The 11,570-nt window shown below is 52.7% G+C and overlaps 1 protein-coding gene across 1 annotated transcript in view; it reads left to right on the plus strand.

Moving 5' to 3' along the window:
• Positions 1-6,288: 6,288 nt before the first annotated feature.
• LOC117876321 (zinc finger protein 436-like) overlaps positions 6,289-11,570 on the plus strand; it is an 11,480-nt gene continuing 6,198 nt past the window's right edge. Inside the window, exons 1-3 of the mRNA XM_034768360.1 lie at positions 6,289-7,423; positions 8,003-8,110; positions 8,692-9,359. Of these exons, the coding sequence (XP_034624251.1) occupies positions 7,087-7,423; positions 8,003-8,110; positions 8,692-9,359 (1,113 nt within the window). The 5' untranslated portion in view covers positions 6,289-7,086. The remainder of the gene's footprint in view (positions 7,424-8,002; positions 8,111-8,691; positions 9,360-11,570) is intronic.

The raw sequence follows: 11,570 nt of genomic DNA on the forward strand, positions 1-11,570 counted from the left end.
GGATGAGTCTCTTTCCTCCTTTAGCAGTCTGCTGTTGTAAAGACACTCAGGCCGCAGGGGCCCACGCTTTTAGCTACAGAGGCCTTGAGTGGAACCCTCACCACCAGCCCACACAGGAGCATCGTTACAGACAGCGTACGTTTATTTAGGGGCTTCCCCCTCTGAGGTACAGGTCACAGCCCCCCTGGGGGGGAGAGGGAAAGGCAAATATTAATACTTAGCTCTTTTGACAGACAGCAATTGCTTTCCACAAGGCAATGACCTCAGGACAGCTTGCCTCACCAGTGACGTGAACACACAGTGCAGCTTGTCGGCATGTGGAGAGGATTCAAACTTTATAGACTCCAGCTCCCTAGGCCAGGAGACCCAGCCACCCCCTGCTCTAACCCACTAGATCCTACTCCCCTCCTAGAGCTGGGAACAGAACCCAGGAGTCCTGGCTCCCAGCCCCACCTGATCTAATTCGCTAGACCCCAGTCCCTTCCCAGAGGTGAGTATAGAACCTAGGAGTCCTGACTCCCAGTCCCTTCTCCCTACTCTAACCCACTAGACCCCATTCTTGTCCCAGAGGTGGGGATAGAACCCAGGAGTCCTGGTTCCCAGCCCCACCTGCTCTAATTCGCTAGACCCCATTCTTGTCCCAGAGGTGGGTATAGAACGTAGGAGTCCTGACTCCCAGTCCCTTCTCCCTGCTCTAACCCACTAGACCCCATTCTTGTCCCTGAGGTGGGAATAGAACCCAGGAGTCCTGGCTCCCAGCCCCAACATACTTTAATCTGAAGAGAGGACAGGGTCTTTACTTGAATGAAATCCCAGCCATTTTTCACCTCCCGTATCTTCAAGGCCTGTAGGGGGCTCTCAGATACCAGGTTTGCCACTGGCGAAGGCGTATGTGAAAAAGTGGGAATATTTGTAATGATTTTATGACACCTATGTGTGCCTCAGTTTCCCCTATCCTCTGCATTGTTACCTAGTGGGTGAAAAAGTGCCTGTTTGCTCTTGGGATAGGCTCAGACCCAGGTGTGAATGGTGCCTCACTGGCTAGGGCCTTAGGTTCCACATGAATGCGGCTCATGAGAAGACAATGGCAGATCCAATCCCTGGAACATTGAAACCTGGCTACCAAAGACCCAGAGAGATATGGACTTCCCCACCTCTCAGCAGGGGTCTGAGCCGCATCTCCCCAGCTCGGGAACAGAGGATGTGAGGGGTGAAGTGGAAGTTAAGTGTGGGCTGCGGGAAGAAGTCAGGGGCACATCTTGGGAGTCTGACAAAGGAGATCAGATGCAGGGACAGACAGAATTTGAACAATGGGGGTCAATACAGCTTGGCTGAGCTCTGCCTACCCAGAATTGCCTATGCTTTAACTTTCACTTCTCTCTTCTAACCACAGACTTCCTATGCCATGTTCCAGCTGACTAATAAACCCAGACATCAAGTGTGAAATATCGGGACGGGGATGGAGGGTAATAGGATCCTATATAAGAAAAAGACCCAAAAATCGGGACTGCCCCTATAAAAGCGGGACATCTGGTCACCCTACTGAACAGAGCTGATGGTGTGAAGCAGGAGAGCTGAAGGCCCAGAGCACCAGCCTAAGGAGGCGGTGAAGCCACATGGCTTAGCTTGGAGGAAGAGTGAGACCACTGGGTGTCTGGCTCACTGAAGGGATCCTCCCAGAGACTGTTCTAAAGCAGAGACCATAGCACCGATCCTGCGGCTCTGTGACAGGGAAAACCAGTTTGAATGGGGACAGCTGGTTCTTTCCAGCCAGGCGGAGATCTCCTGCTTTATCAGCGGTGTCATTTCATCCATCTCAGTCTTCAGCGCCTCCGCTTGATGCGTCCCCAAAAGGCAAATCCACCCAGAGAGCTCAGCTCTAACTCTAAGCCTGGCTCCTTCCCTACTGCCTTCCAGCTCCATGGAGCACAAAGCAGTGTACACACCGAGGCCCCTCGCCCAGCACTGAGATGTGACCGCCTCTGGGGTGCACAGGGATTCACTCCACACTGCAAAGCCCTGCCCGAGTTACTGCATTCTCTCCGGTGCTGCCTTCCTCCATGCAGGTGACTCGGACTTTTGGGGGGCATGTCCCATGGTGCTTTGTGCTGCACTAAGCTGAGACACTCTAGGATTCTTTCCCAGTGCAACTTGTCTGTGGTTCCGCGCACACGAGGGAATTGTGGGAAGGCACTGGAGGACTATCAGAACTCGGTAGGTGTAGCCTGTGTCCTCACTGCAAAGTGGGCCGGTGACCAGCCTCAGTGAAAGTTTCACCAGGGCTTCAAGCCATACCCCGAGCTGGGCCATCCAGCCTGGGTTGGAAGCACCACTGAACTCGGGTGAGAGGGAGCGTGTGCGGATGGAAGGAGTGTTGGGGCACAACCCGGGTTACAGCCTAGGTTAGTCCTATACTAATATTGATTCCAAGGCCAGAAGAGACCATTGTGATCATCTGGTCTGACCTCCTGCATAACAGAGGCCAGAGAACGTTTCTGAATTAATTCCTGTTTGGACCCAAGCCGACCTTTTAGAATGACATATCCAGTCTCGATTTAAAAATTGCTAGTGATGGCAAATCCACCATGGTCCTTGGTAAGTTGGTCCAATGTTTAATTCCTGTGGTGATAACTGGGCCTGTAAATGTACCCTAATGGTGAGCTCACCTGTACAAAGCATGTGACAGTTTATAAAAGGTCAGAATAACCCATAACGACAGATGCGGAGGGGAAAAGGTACAAAAGAGAGGTGGAAAGGCTGAGTTAGTCCAAACACAGAAAGGTCTGTTGATATAACTCAAGAACTGTGTTATGATCATGTCTGGTAAGAAAGAGGCATGAGGGACTGGAAATCAATGGACCAAATTGGTATCTCAGAAATTAGGCCTAATTGGTGGGCAAAACAATGAGAAGATGGGCTGCTCCATCCATCAGTTTCCTTCTGGGGTCCTTAAGGAGAAAAGAGTTTTGGAAGAGCTGCCTACCATGACGCTGGCTGACGTCAAGACAAGAGAAGGAAAAGGAGGTGCTTCGCCATGATAGATGCCACCCCCACCGTCTCCTCGTACCCTGGACCTTTGTCGTCCTGATCCTGAAAGATGTCCTGACCAGGCCAGGCCACAGAGAGGGACCCAGATGACATTGCCATCTCTACCGATTCAATCCCAAATAGCACCTGGAATGTGTGGGTGCCTTGGTGCACAGTGGTTCTGGCCGAAGCTCTTCCTGTACTCGGTGCATCGGTAAGGGCGCTCGTCCGTGTGGGTGCGCTGGTGGATGGCCAGGTGGGAGCGCCAGCTAAAGCTCTTCCCACAGGAGGGGCACGTGTCGGGTTTTTCGCCTGACTTGTCTTTCCAGAAGCCTGGCCCCTGCTGAGCATGTCTCTCCCCCGGGGGGTCTCCCTGCTCAGAGCTCTGGGATGTCTCAGGCAGCTCTGCTCCCGCTGGCCTTTCCTGCTGCGGATTCTCCTCCTCCATCCCAGCCCCTGCTGTGTGTGAGAGAGAGAGAGAATCCAGCCGGGGCTCGTTTCCTGTGCCGGGGAGAGAGGGGGTGTTTAAATATCAAAATACTGGGCTAATGAGGTGTTCGGAAACCACAGTGAGGAAAGGCTTAGAGAGGGAGAGAGAGAGAGGTGTGTGCCTATGCAGGGCCGGCGATTCCACTAGGCGATCCTAGGTGGTCACCTAGGGCGGCAGGATTTGGGGGGCGGCATTTTGCCGTCCTTGGTGAAAATTTGGCAGCGGAGGGTCCTTCCGCTCCGGGTCTTCGGCGGAAATTCGGCGGCAGGTCCTTCACTTGCTCCGGGACCCGCCACCGAAGTGCCCCGAAGACGCAGAGCGGAAGGACCCCCGCCGCCGAATGCTCAGAGGAGGAGCGCTGCCGCCTAGGGGGGCAAAAACCCTGGAGCCATTCCTGTGCATATGGGAGGGAGAGAGCGAGAGAGAAAGAATGCCCAGCTCTTATATATCACTTTCCATCTGTAGATAGGTGGGTTTGTAAAGGGATAGATAGAAAGATAGATCCTAGCATTCCGATTTATCTGTATTAGACAGATTGGATACATTAGCTCAGGGGTAATCAAACTGGGGGTCGGGACCCCTCAGGGGGTCACGAGATTATTACATGGGAGGTTGCGAGTTGTAAGCCTCCACCCCAAACCCCGCTTTGCATCCAGCATTTATAAGGGTGTTGAATATATAAAAAACTGTTTTTAATTTATAAGGGGGGGTCGCAATCAGAGGTTTGCTATGTGAAAGGGGTCACCAGTAAAAAAGTTTGAGAACCACTGCATTATCTGGATCAGCAAATGAGGATCTAGAGATGAAGATAGATAGATAGATTAGATGTGTACAGGGATGGATGGATGTGTACAGGGATGGATAGACAGATTCTAGAACCCAGATCTAGCTAGCTAACTATCCATCCATCCCCATACGCACTCATCAATCTATCTCATAGATGATTCAGGAACACTTCACTGAGTTTTATTATAACCTTTAATGACTTCCCAGGTTGAAATGGAGCCCTAGTAAAAATTTTCACAGTGGAAAAAAAAAAAGACCTCTCTCCTCTTTTTTTAAAAAATGCATATTTTAGTAGTAATCATGTCAATACAAAACACTGATTCATGCTAGCAAAAACAGACACAAAAAGAAAGTAAAAACCCAGGTGCATGCAATAGCCATGTCTGTCAATGAGAAGTCCTTAGAAAGCATTCTGGGTATGTGCTATCAGAAGTTGGACTGAGTGGAAAATGGTTTTTCTGTCCAGCCAAAATGTTCAAGATTTTGCAAAACTTTCCTGTCCTGAATAGGGACAAAAAATTGAAATCTCAAAGATGTTTGCAAATCGACAAACTGGAAAAAAAATGTGTTCAGGTTTCAAAATCATTTTGAAATGTTTTGTTTCAACTTGGACCTTATTTTTCCTTTTTTATTTTAGGTTTTTTAGTATACATTAAATTCCGTGAAGTCATTTGGAACCAAAAAAACCCAAAGCTTTTTGCTTAAAAAATGTCAAAGGGGGACTTCTTCAAGACGTTCTATGCTCTTTCCTAGTGGGGAAGTTTATTAAAACCCACCCTTGCCTGCAAATAGTTTCGGTTTTGAGGATTTGGTGGGTTTTTTTTTGGGGGGGGGGGAATGTCAAAACAATTCCCAATCAACTGTAAGGAGAAGCTCACTTCTGTCCATTGATTTCACCTTCAACCTTCCATTCACATTGCAGCCTAAAGATGAAATTAAGGGGTAGAAGAACATCTGCTGTGGGTGTCATCGACCATGACTAAACAGTGCAGGTCTTTATCACCTTCTAGTGGCTGGGTGAAGTAAAAGGTTTATGAACCTGTGAGCTAAACTTTCTTTGCTCAGGTAGTGAGCTGAGAGGTGAAAACAGTATCTACTATCTCAGGCTGTGAGCTCCAAAGGTGCTAGAGTTCGTGACCCATGATCCATGTGTGTTGTTACAGTGGATTTACCCCAGCTAAGACCGTGGTCCTGAAAAATAAATATCTGACAGAACTTTGTTAAGGCTGCAGACACATCCCTCCGTCCTCTGTTGATAAAAGTGTCACTGCACAATAATTTCAAGGACAGATGAGCAGAGGCCATCAGACCCAACAGCGTAGAACTGGGAGATCCAGGAGTGACACCTGCTATGAGGACAGGGACCTGCTGGGGATGAGACTGAATGAGATGTGACAGACCTGGGGGGCTCCCGGTGGCTTGGCTGGGACCCCAGCTTTCCCCTTCACTCCGAGACAGTGCTGCTTATTCTTCACCTGGGTGGGCACCTCTGGGGAGCTCCCTTTCCTGGGAGCCCTGGAGATCTGGGACCCTTGGCTCTTCCCCTGGCTCCATCTGGGAGATCATGGGCCAGTCAGGGAATCCTGCTGGTGGGGAAGGAAACAGGCGAGAGAGAGGGCGCTTGGTGAAATCTCCCCTGAGGGCTTGGTACAGAGACCGTGCCCTGATTTTAACCCCAGGCTGTTCTCTGTAGTGGAGGGATGTTGGATCCAAGCAGGGGGGAAAGTTCACGGGGGTCCCCTGGAGGCCGTGAGATTTCTGGGGAGAGAGGGGCAGTGCCCCTTGCAGGGAACAAAGGGACTAAAAGCCAGGAGTCCTGACTCCCAGCCTCTGCTGTAACCCACTACAGCCCCCAACACAGGGCTAGAACCCAGGAGTCCTGCTGAGCTGACTCCCCCTGCTCAAACCCACTAGATCCCCCCCGGTCCTGAATCTAACCCATTCAGCCCCTCCCCACCCAGAGCTGGGGCTAGAACCCAGGGGTCCTGATTCCCTGCTCCCCCGCGCCCGGAGGCTGCTAAGGGGGGCAGGGCATTGGGCTAATGACTCCCCGGGATGATGGGATCCTATCTGCGGCTCCAATGTGGGAGCCTCTAGGCTGGGTGTTCCCGGGAAATCCTTCCTCTGCGCACCCTGGTTCCTCCCGCGGCTCCAGCCCGGCTGGCCCAGCAGCGCAGTCCCGCCTAGCCCCCTGCCCCCACGCCGCGGCTGGCTCCGGGTGCGGGGGGCCCCGGGGCACGGAGCTGGGCGGCGCAGGGAGGCTGGAACCGGAGCCAGTCTGCGCCAGGAACCGGCAGCGGCTGGGATGTTTTCCCAGGGATGGTGTTTATAACGGTGCTGATTGCCCGGACTCCTGGGTCCTCAGGGGAGAGGCCAGAAGGGAGGGAGCGCTGTGCTCATCTAGTCTGCCCTGCTGTGGGACACAGGGTCCCAGGGCTGCCCCCAAAGGACAGAGGCGGGCTGGGCCCCCAGTGTGTCCCCGCTGGGGGGCAGATGCACAGGAAGGGAGCGGAGAGGAAGAGCGAGATCCGCAGAGAGAGTGAGGAGGGGAGAAGGACCCCCCCACACACATACACTCCCCCCAGCAAGAGAACCAGACAGCCGGGGGGATGGCAGCCCCGGTAGGAAACAGTCCCTGAGCTCTGCCCTTGGGCACTACTGTAACAAACCCGGTTAATAATAAGTATGGAGTGGGGCAGAGGGGTTAGAAATGTTCCCTAACCCCACTGGGCAATCAGAACCGCTCTGGGCCCCCGGGCAGGGGGGCTGGCTAGCCCAGGGCAATGGGGAATGGGGCACAAGGCCTTTCCCCTCTAGGGGGTGCCAGCTCCAATCCAGCCCCAGGGCAGGGGGACCGGCTGGCTCAGGGCAGCGGGGACGGGATAGATCAGGTTGGGGACTATCTGTGGTCACTGCAGTGGCATTTGGGGAGTTACACAAGAGACCATGTGAACAGCATTGTTTTCACTGTCTGTCCTGTAATCACTCACCAGGCGCCGGTGGGGTTCGAGGAGGTGGCCGTGTATTTCTCCCGGGAGGAGTGGGGACTCCTGGACGAAGGGCAGAGGCAGCTCTACAGGGACGTCATGCAGGAGAATTACCAGACTCTGATCTCGCTGGGTGAGGCGCTGGTGCCCCTGCTCCCTGGGAATGTGTGTGTGTGTGTGTGTGTGGAGGGGGGTTATGCACCCAGGGCGGCTTCAGCTCATGATTCTTCCCGAGCCCTATAGATTTCTGGGGGCGTGGCCCCTGCCAGACCCCCACCTCTTACCACTGAGAAGATGTATTGTATTTATATGGCTCTAGCACCTTATATATTAAGTGTATTATGGTAATCCCTAGGAACCCAGTCACGGGCCAGGACCGCATTGTGCTGGGCACTGTACATTATTTATTAGGTGTACTACGGTAATGCCTAAGAAACCCAGTCATGGGCCGGGCCCCCACTGTGCTTGGCGCTGCATAGACCCAGAACAGAGACAATCCCTGCCCCATGGAGCATAATGCAGAGCCCTGACTCCCTCACAGGGGGCACAGCCCACCTGCCCACAGGAGTCCCTGTGAACTTTCCCCCTCCACTCTGATCCCATGTGTCCCCACAGAGAGCGGGGCTGGGATTAAAATCAGGGCGCGTTCTCTGCACCAAGCCCTTAGGGGAGATTTCACCGAGCCCCATCTCGCCTGTTTCCTTCCCCCGAGCAGGATTCCCCGTCCCAGACCCGGCCGTGATCTCCTGGATGGAGCCCGGGGAAGAGCCGAGGGTCCCGGATCTCCAGGGCTCTGAGGAAAGCGAGATCACCCGCACAGGTAAGGAATGAGGGACACCGGCTGGGAGTGAAGGGAAAAGCTGGGATCCCAGCCAAGCCAGCGGGAGCCCCCCAGGTCTGTCTCCACTCGCTCTGTATCGTCCCCAGCAGGTCCCTGTCCTCACAGCAGGTGTCTCTCCTGGATCCCACCCCTGGCAGGAGCCCTCCCCTCCCCCAGCCTTTCTCTGAGGGCTCGGCTGGGATTTTGGGGCAGCCCTGAGGAAGGGGTTGGGGGGATTTGCTTCCTGCCCATCAGGTTTTCTGCTCAGTGACCAACCCCTTTACTGACCCCTCTCTCCCCGGCGCAGGGAACAAGTCCCGGCTGGATTCTCTTCAGGAATCACTCTGTGAAATTTCCTCAATGTGTTCCCTGAAGGACATCAGACTCCATGATCATGTTATGGTCCCTTCTGGCCTAAAATCAGTGGGGCCAGATCCCCGGAGGGTGTAAATCAATGTCGCTCTGCTGGAGTCAGTGGGGCCAGATCCCCGGAAGGTGTAAATCAACATTGTTCCACAGGAGTCGGTAATGGGGCTCTGCCCGTTTACACCTTCCTCTCTGAATCTCTCTTCCTTTCCCAGCAGGCGAGAGGCGCTGGAGGCAGAACCAGGAGAATCCCATCCAGGGAAGCCTCAAGAGGCTGGAACCTCAGCAGACCTTCCCGGGGATAGCCCGGAAGTGGGCCATGCAGAACTCTAGCCCGGGCAGGACTTGGGGGAGCCAGCAGGGGGCCCTTGGTGCTAGAGGGCAGGAGGTGCCCCCGCCTGGCAGATCTGCTACATCTGGCCGCCGGGAGCGAGGCTTCGGCCGGCTCCTGGGCATCCTCTTCGAGCCCTCGGCCGTGGCAAGGCCGCCTCGGCCCAGGGAGCATGGGAGGGCCCCTGGGCGCAGCAAGGGCTCTGGGAGGCCCTACGGCTGCACCGAGTGCGACAAGAGCTTCCGGCAGAAGCCGCACTTGGTGACTCACCTGCGCACCCACACGGGCGAGTGGCCCTACCTGTGCGCTGCCTGCGGCCGGGCCTTCGGCCAGAGCTCCAACCTGATCGAGCACCAGCGCCCCCATGCCGGCGAGACCCGCTTCCGCTGCCCTGACTGCGGGAAGAGCTTCTGTCTCAGCTCCAGCCTGGCACAGCACCGGTGCCTCCACGCAGGGGAGCGGCCCTACCGCTGCGCCCAGTGCGGGAGGAGCTTCTGCCACAAGCACCAGCTGACCCGGCACCACCAGGGACACGCCGAGGAGGAGACCGGTGCCGTGCTGAGCCTGGGACCCAAGGGGGCCGCCCCGGTGGTAGGGATCAGGGATGCACCGTGAGCCGGGGATGGGACACTGCCATTCCTGCGTTAGATATTGCCTCAGCTTTCTGCTGCAATGCCATGCTGCAGCTTCTGTAGTGCCAGCGTTGGGCCCTCTGCTGCAGTGGGAGCCTGTGAAGGGTTCCGCAAAGCTCCAGGGACAGTCACTGGCTGGCGTGACAGGAAGCTGAAAGAGCCGAGAATCGGGAGGGAGCGTTTATTGCTGCAGTCAGCAAAATGTGTTGTGATTGGTTAAGGATAAAGGGATGGGGCTGCCACCACTTCTTGGCCACTAAAAGACTGTCAGACATGCTTAAAAAGAAACCCTACAGCTCAAAGGAAAGGGAATAAGGGGGACGGTAAAAATAAAAGCCTGACTTAAGACTTTACTTTTCACAGCCTTCGCTGTTTTTCCTTCTTTTTGTGTATCTTTAATACAAGGATAAAGAGATTTGGTTGTTGTTGCCATGGGATGAAGTCGGCAGTAATTTGACATGAAACCCCAGACCGCTTTCAACTCTTTAGTGTTGAATGACGGTTTTAATCTTACCCCTTTTTGCACCTGGGACCCCCCTTTTCAGCACAAAAAGGGCCCTGAACAACATTGGGATCACTAGACACTACTGGAATAAAGTGTACGGAAGGGTTCATAGACTGTAAGGGACCATTAGATCATCTCCTCTGATCTCCTGTATAACACAGGCCATACGACGTTCCTGAATTAATCCCTGTTTGAACTAGAGAAGATCTTTTAGAAAAGCATCCAATCTTGATTTAAAAATTGCCAGGGGTGGGGAATCCACCACAGCCTTTGGTAAATTGTTCCACTGGTTAATTCCCCTCACCGTTAAAAAATGGCAAGGCACTGATGCCTTGGTAAAACTGATTATTTTAATCACTAATAATCCCAGGAAATCCAGAGTTAAGAGTCCTGGAGAAATATTGGCACATCCCGATCTTGTGCATATTCATTGGAACAGGGCATCTCATCCCAGAGAAGGGAGAAAATGCTCCCTCTCTATGCACCTACAGAAACCTCCCTCTCTATGAATTTCCTGTCTTTGGGATCTGATCACCAATGAGTGTCTGTTCTGATGATGTAATCCTTCGGGGTGGAGTGTCTCTGGATAAAAATGCTTTTGCCTTTCTTGGACAGTTTCAACCGAGCTCAGTGGAATTATTTCTGTTAAATAAACACAGTCGTTGATATAATTAAATATTAGCAGGCAAATGTATAGCGCGATGGAAAGGCTGGGAGCTGAGAGGAGGTGAATTCCAACAGGAAATAAAGCTCTGATTTTTAACAGTCCAGGTGATTAACCATGGTTTATCCAGGAATGTGATGGATTCTTTTATCACTCGAAATCAAGACTGGACATTTCTCTTCAAAAGATCTAGCTCAACCAGCAGTTATGAGATGGATGCAGGAGCTACTAGGAGAAATTTTCTGATCTGTGTTAACAGGTCAGATTAAGCTGATCCTAATGGCCCTTTCTTGCCCTAAAATGTATTAATCTATTATTACTCCACACACAATAAACACACCTTACAGGGCTGAACTGGCCTAAATTAGAAGAGAATCTCCATGACCTTTTGGTACATTTGGACAAAGTGAGTCTAAAACACAACAGATCAGATCCATCACTCACCCCCACGGGGGCATTTTACATTTGCTTTGCAACAAGAATAAGACACAATCCAATGTGCAGAGCAGGAGGGATTCATGCCGGCCGCATGATTTCCGTTTTGCATTTCGAGCAGGTGAGGCAATGAATCGGGTCTAGTCAATTTCATTTTTGTTTCTAATCCATTTCACTTCCAGGCTCTAACATAATGGGGCAATCTCTGGGTTGCAAACAACGCAAGTTTCACAAAGCTTCCCCTGCTTCCTTATCAGCAGGATTTGATCCTAGACCCTTACAGTCCACAGCATGGGCCTCTGCTGCTTGAGAGAAAGGAGTATTAGCATGCAGCTGTAGAAGGCTGTTATCTTCCATGTGGACTGGCCACAAGAGGCAGAGAAAACTATAAAAGCTGCATTTTCTGATTTAAAAGAAAACTGGTATTAAACAAAAATTCCCTGCCCCTGTTCCTATAACCCCAGACATTATTAAACCAGGTCATTTTTTTACGAGAGAACCCAGGAGTCCTGGCACCCAGCCCCCCC

The sequence above is a fragment of the Trachemys scripta genome, chromosome 4 (assembly GCF_013100865.1).
Source record: "Trachemys scripta elegans isolate TJP31775 chromosome 4, CAS_Tse_1.0, whole genome shotgun sequence".
NCBI lineage: Eukaryota > Metazoa > Chordata > Testudines > Emydidae > Trachemys > Trachemys scripta.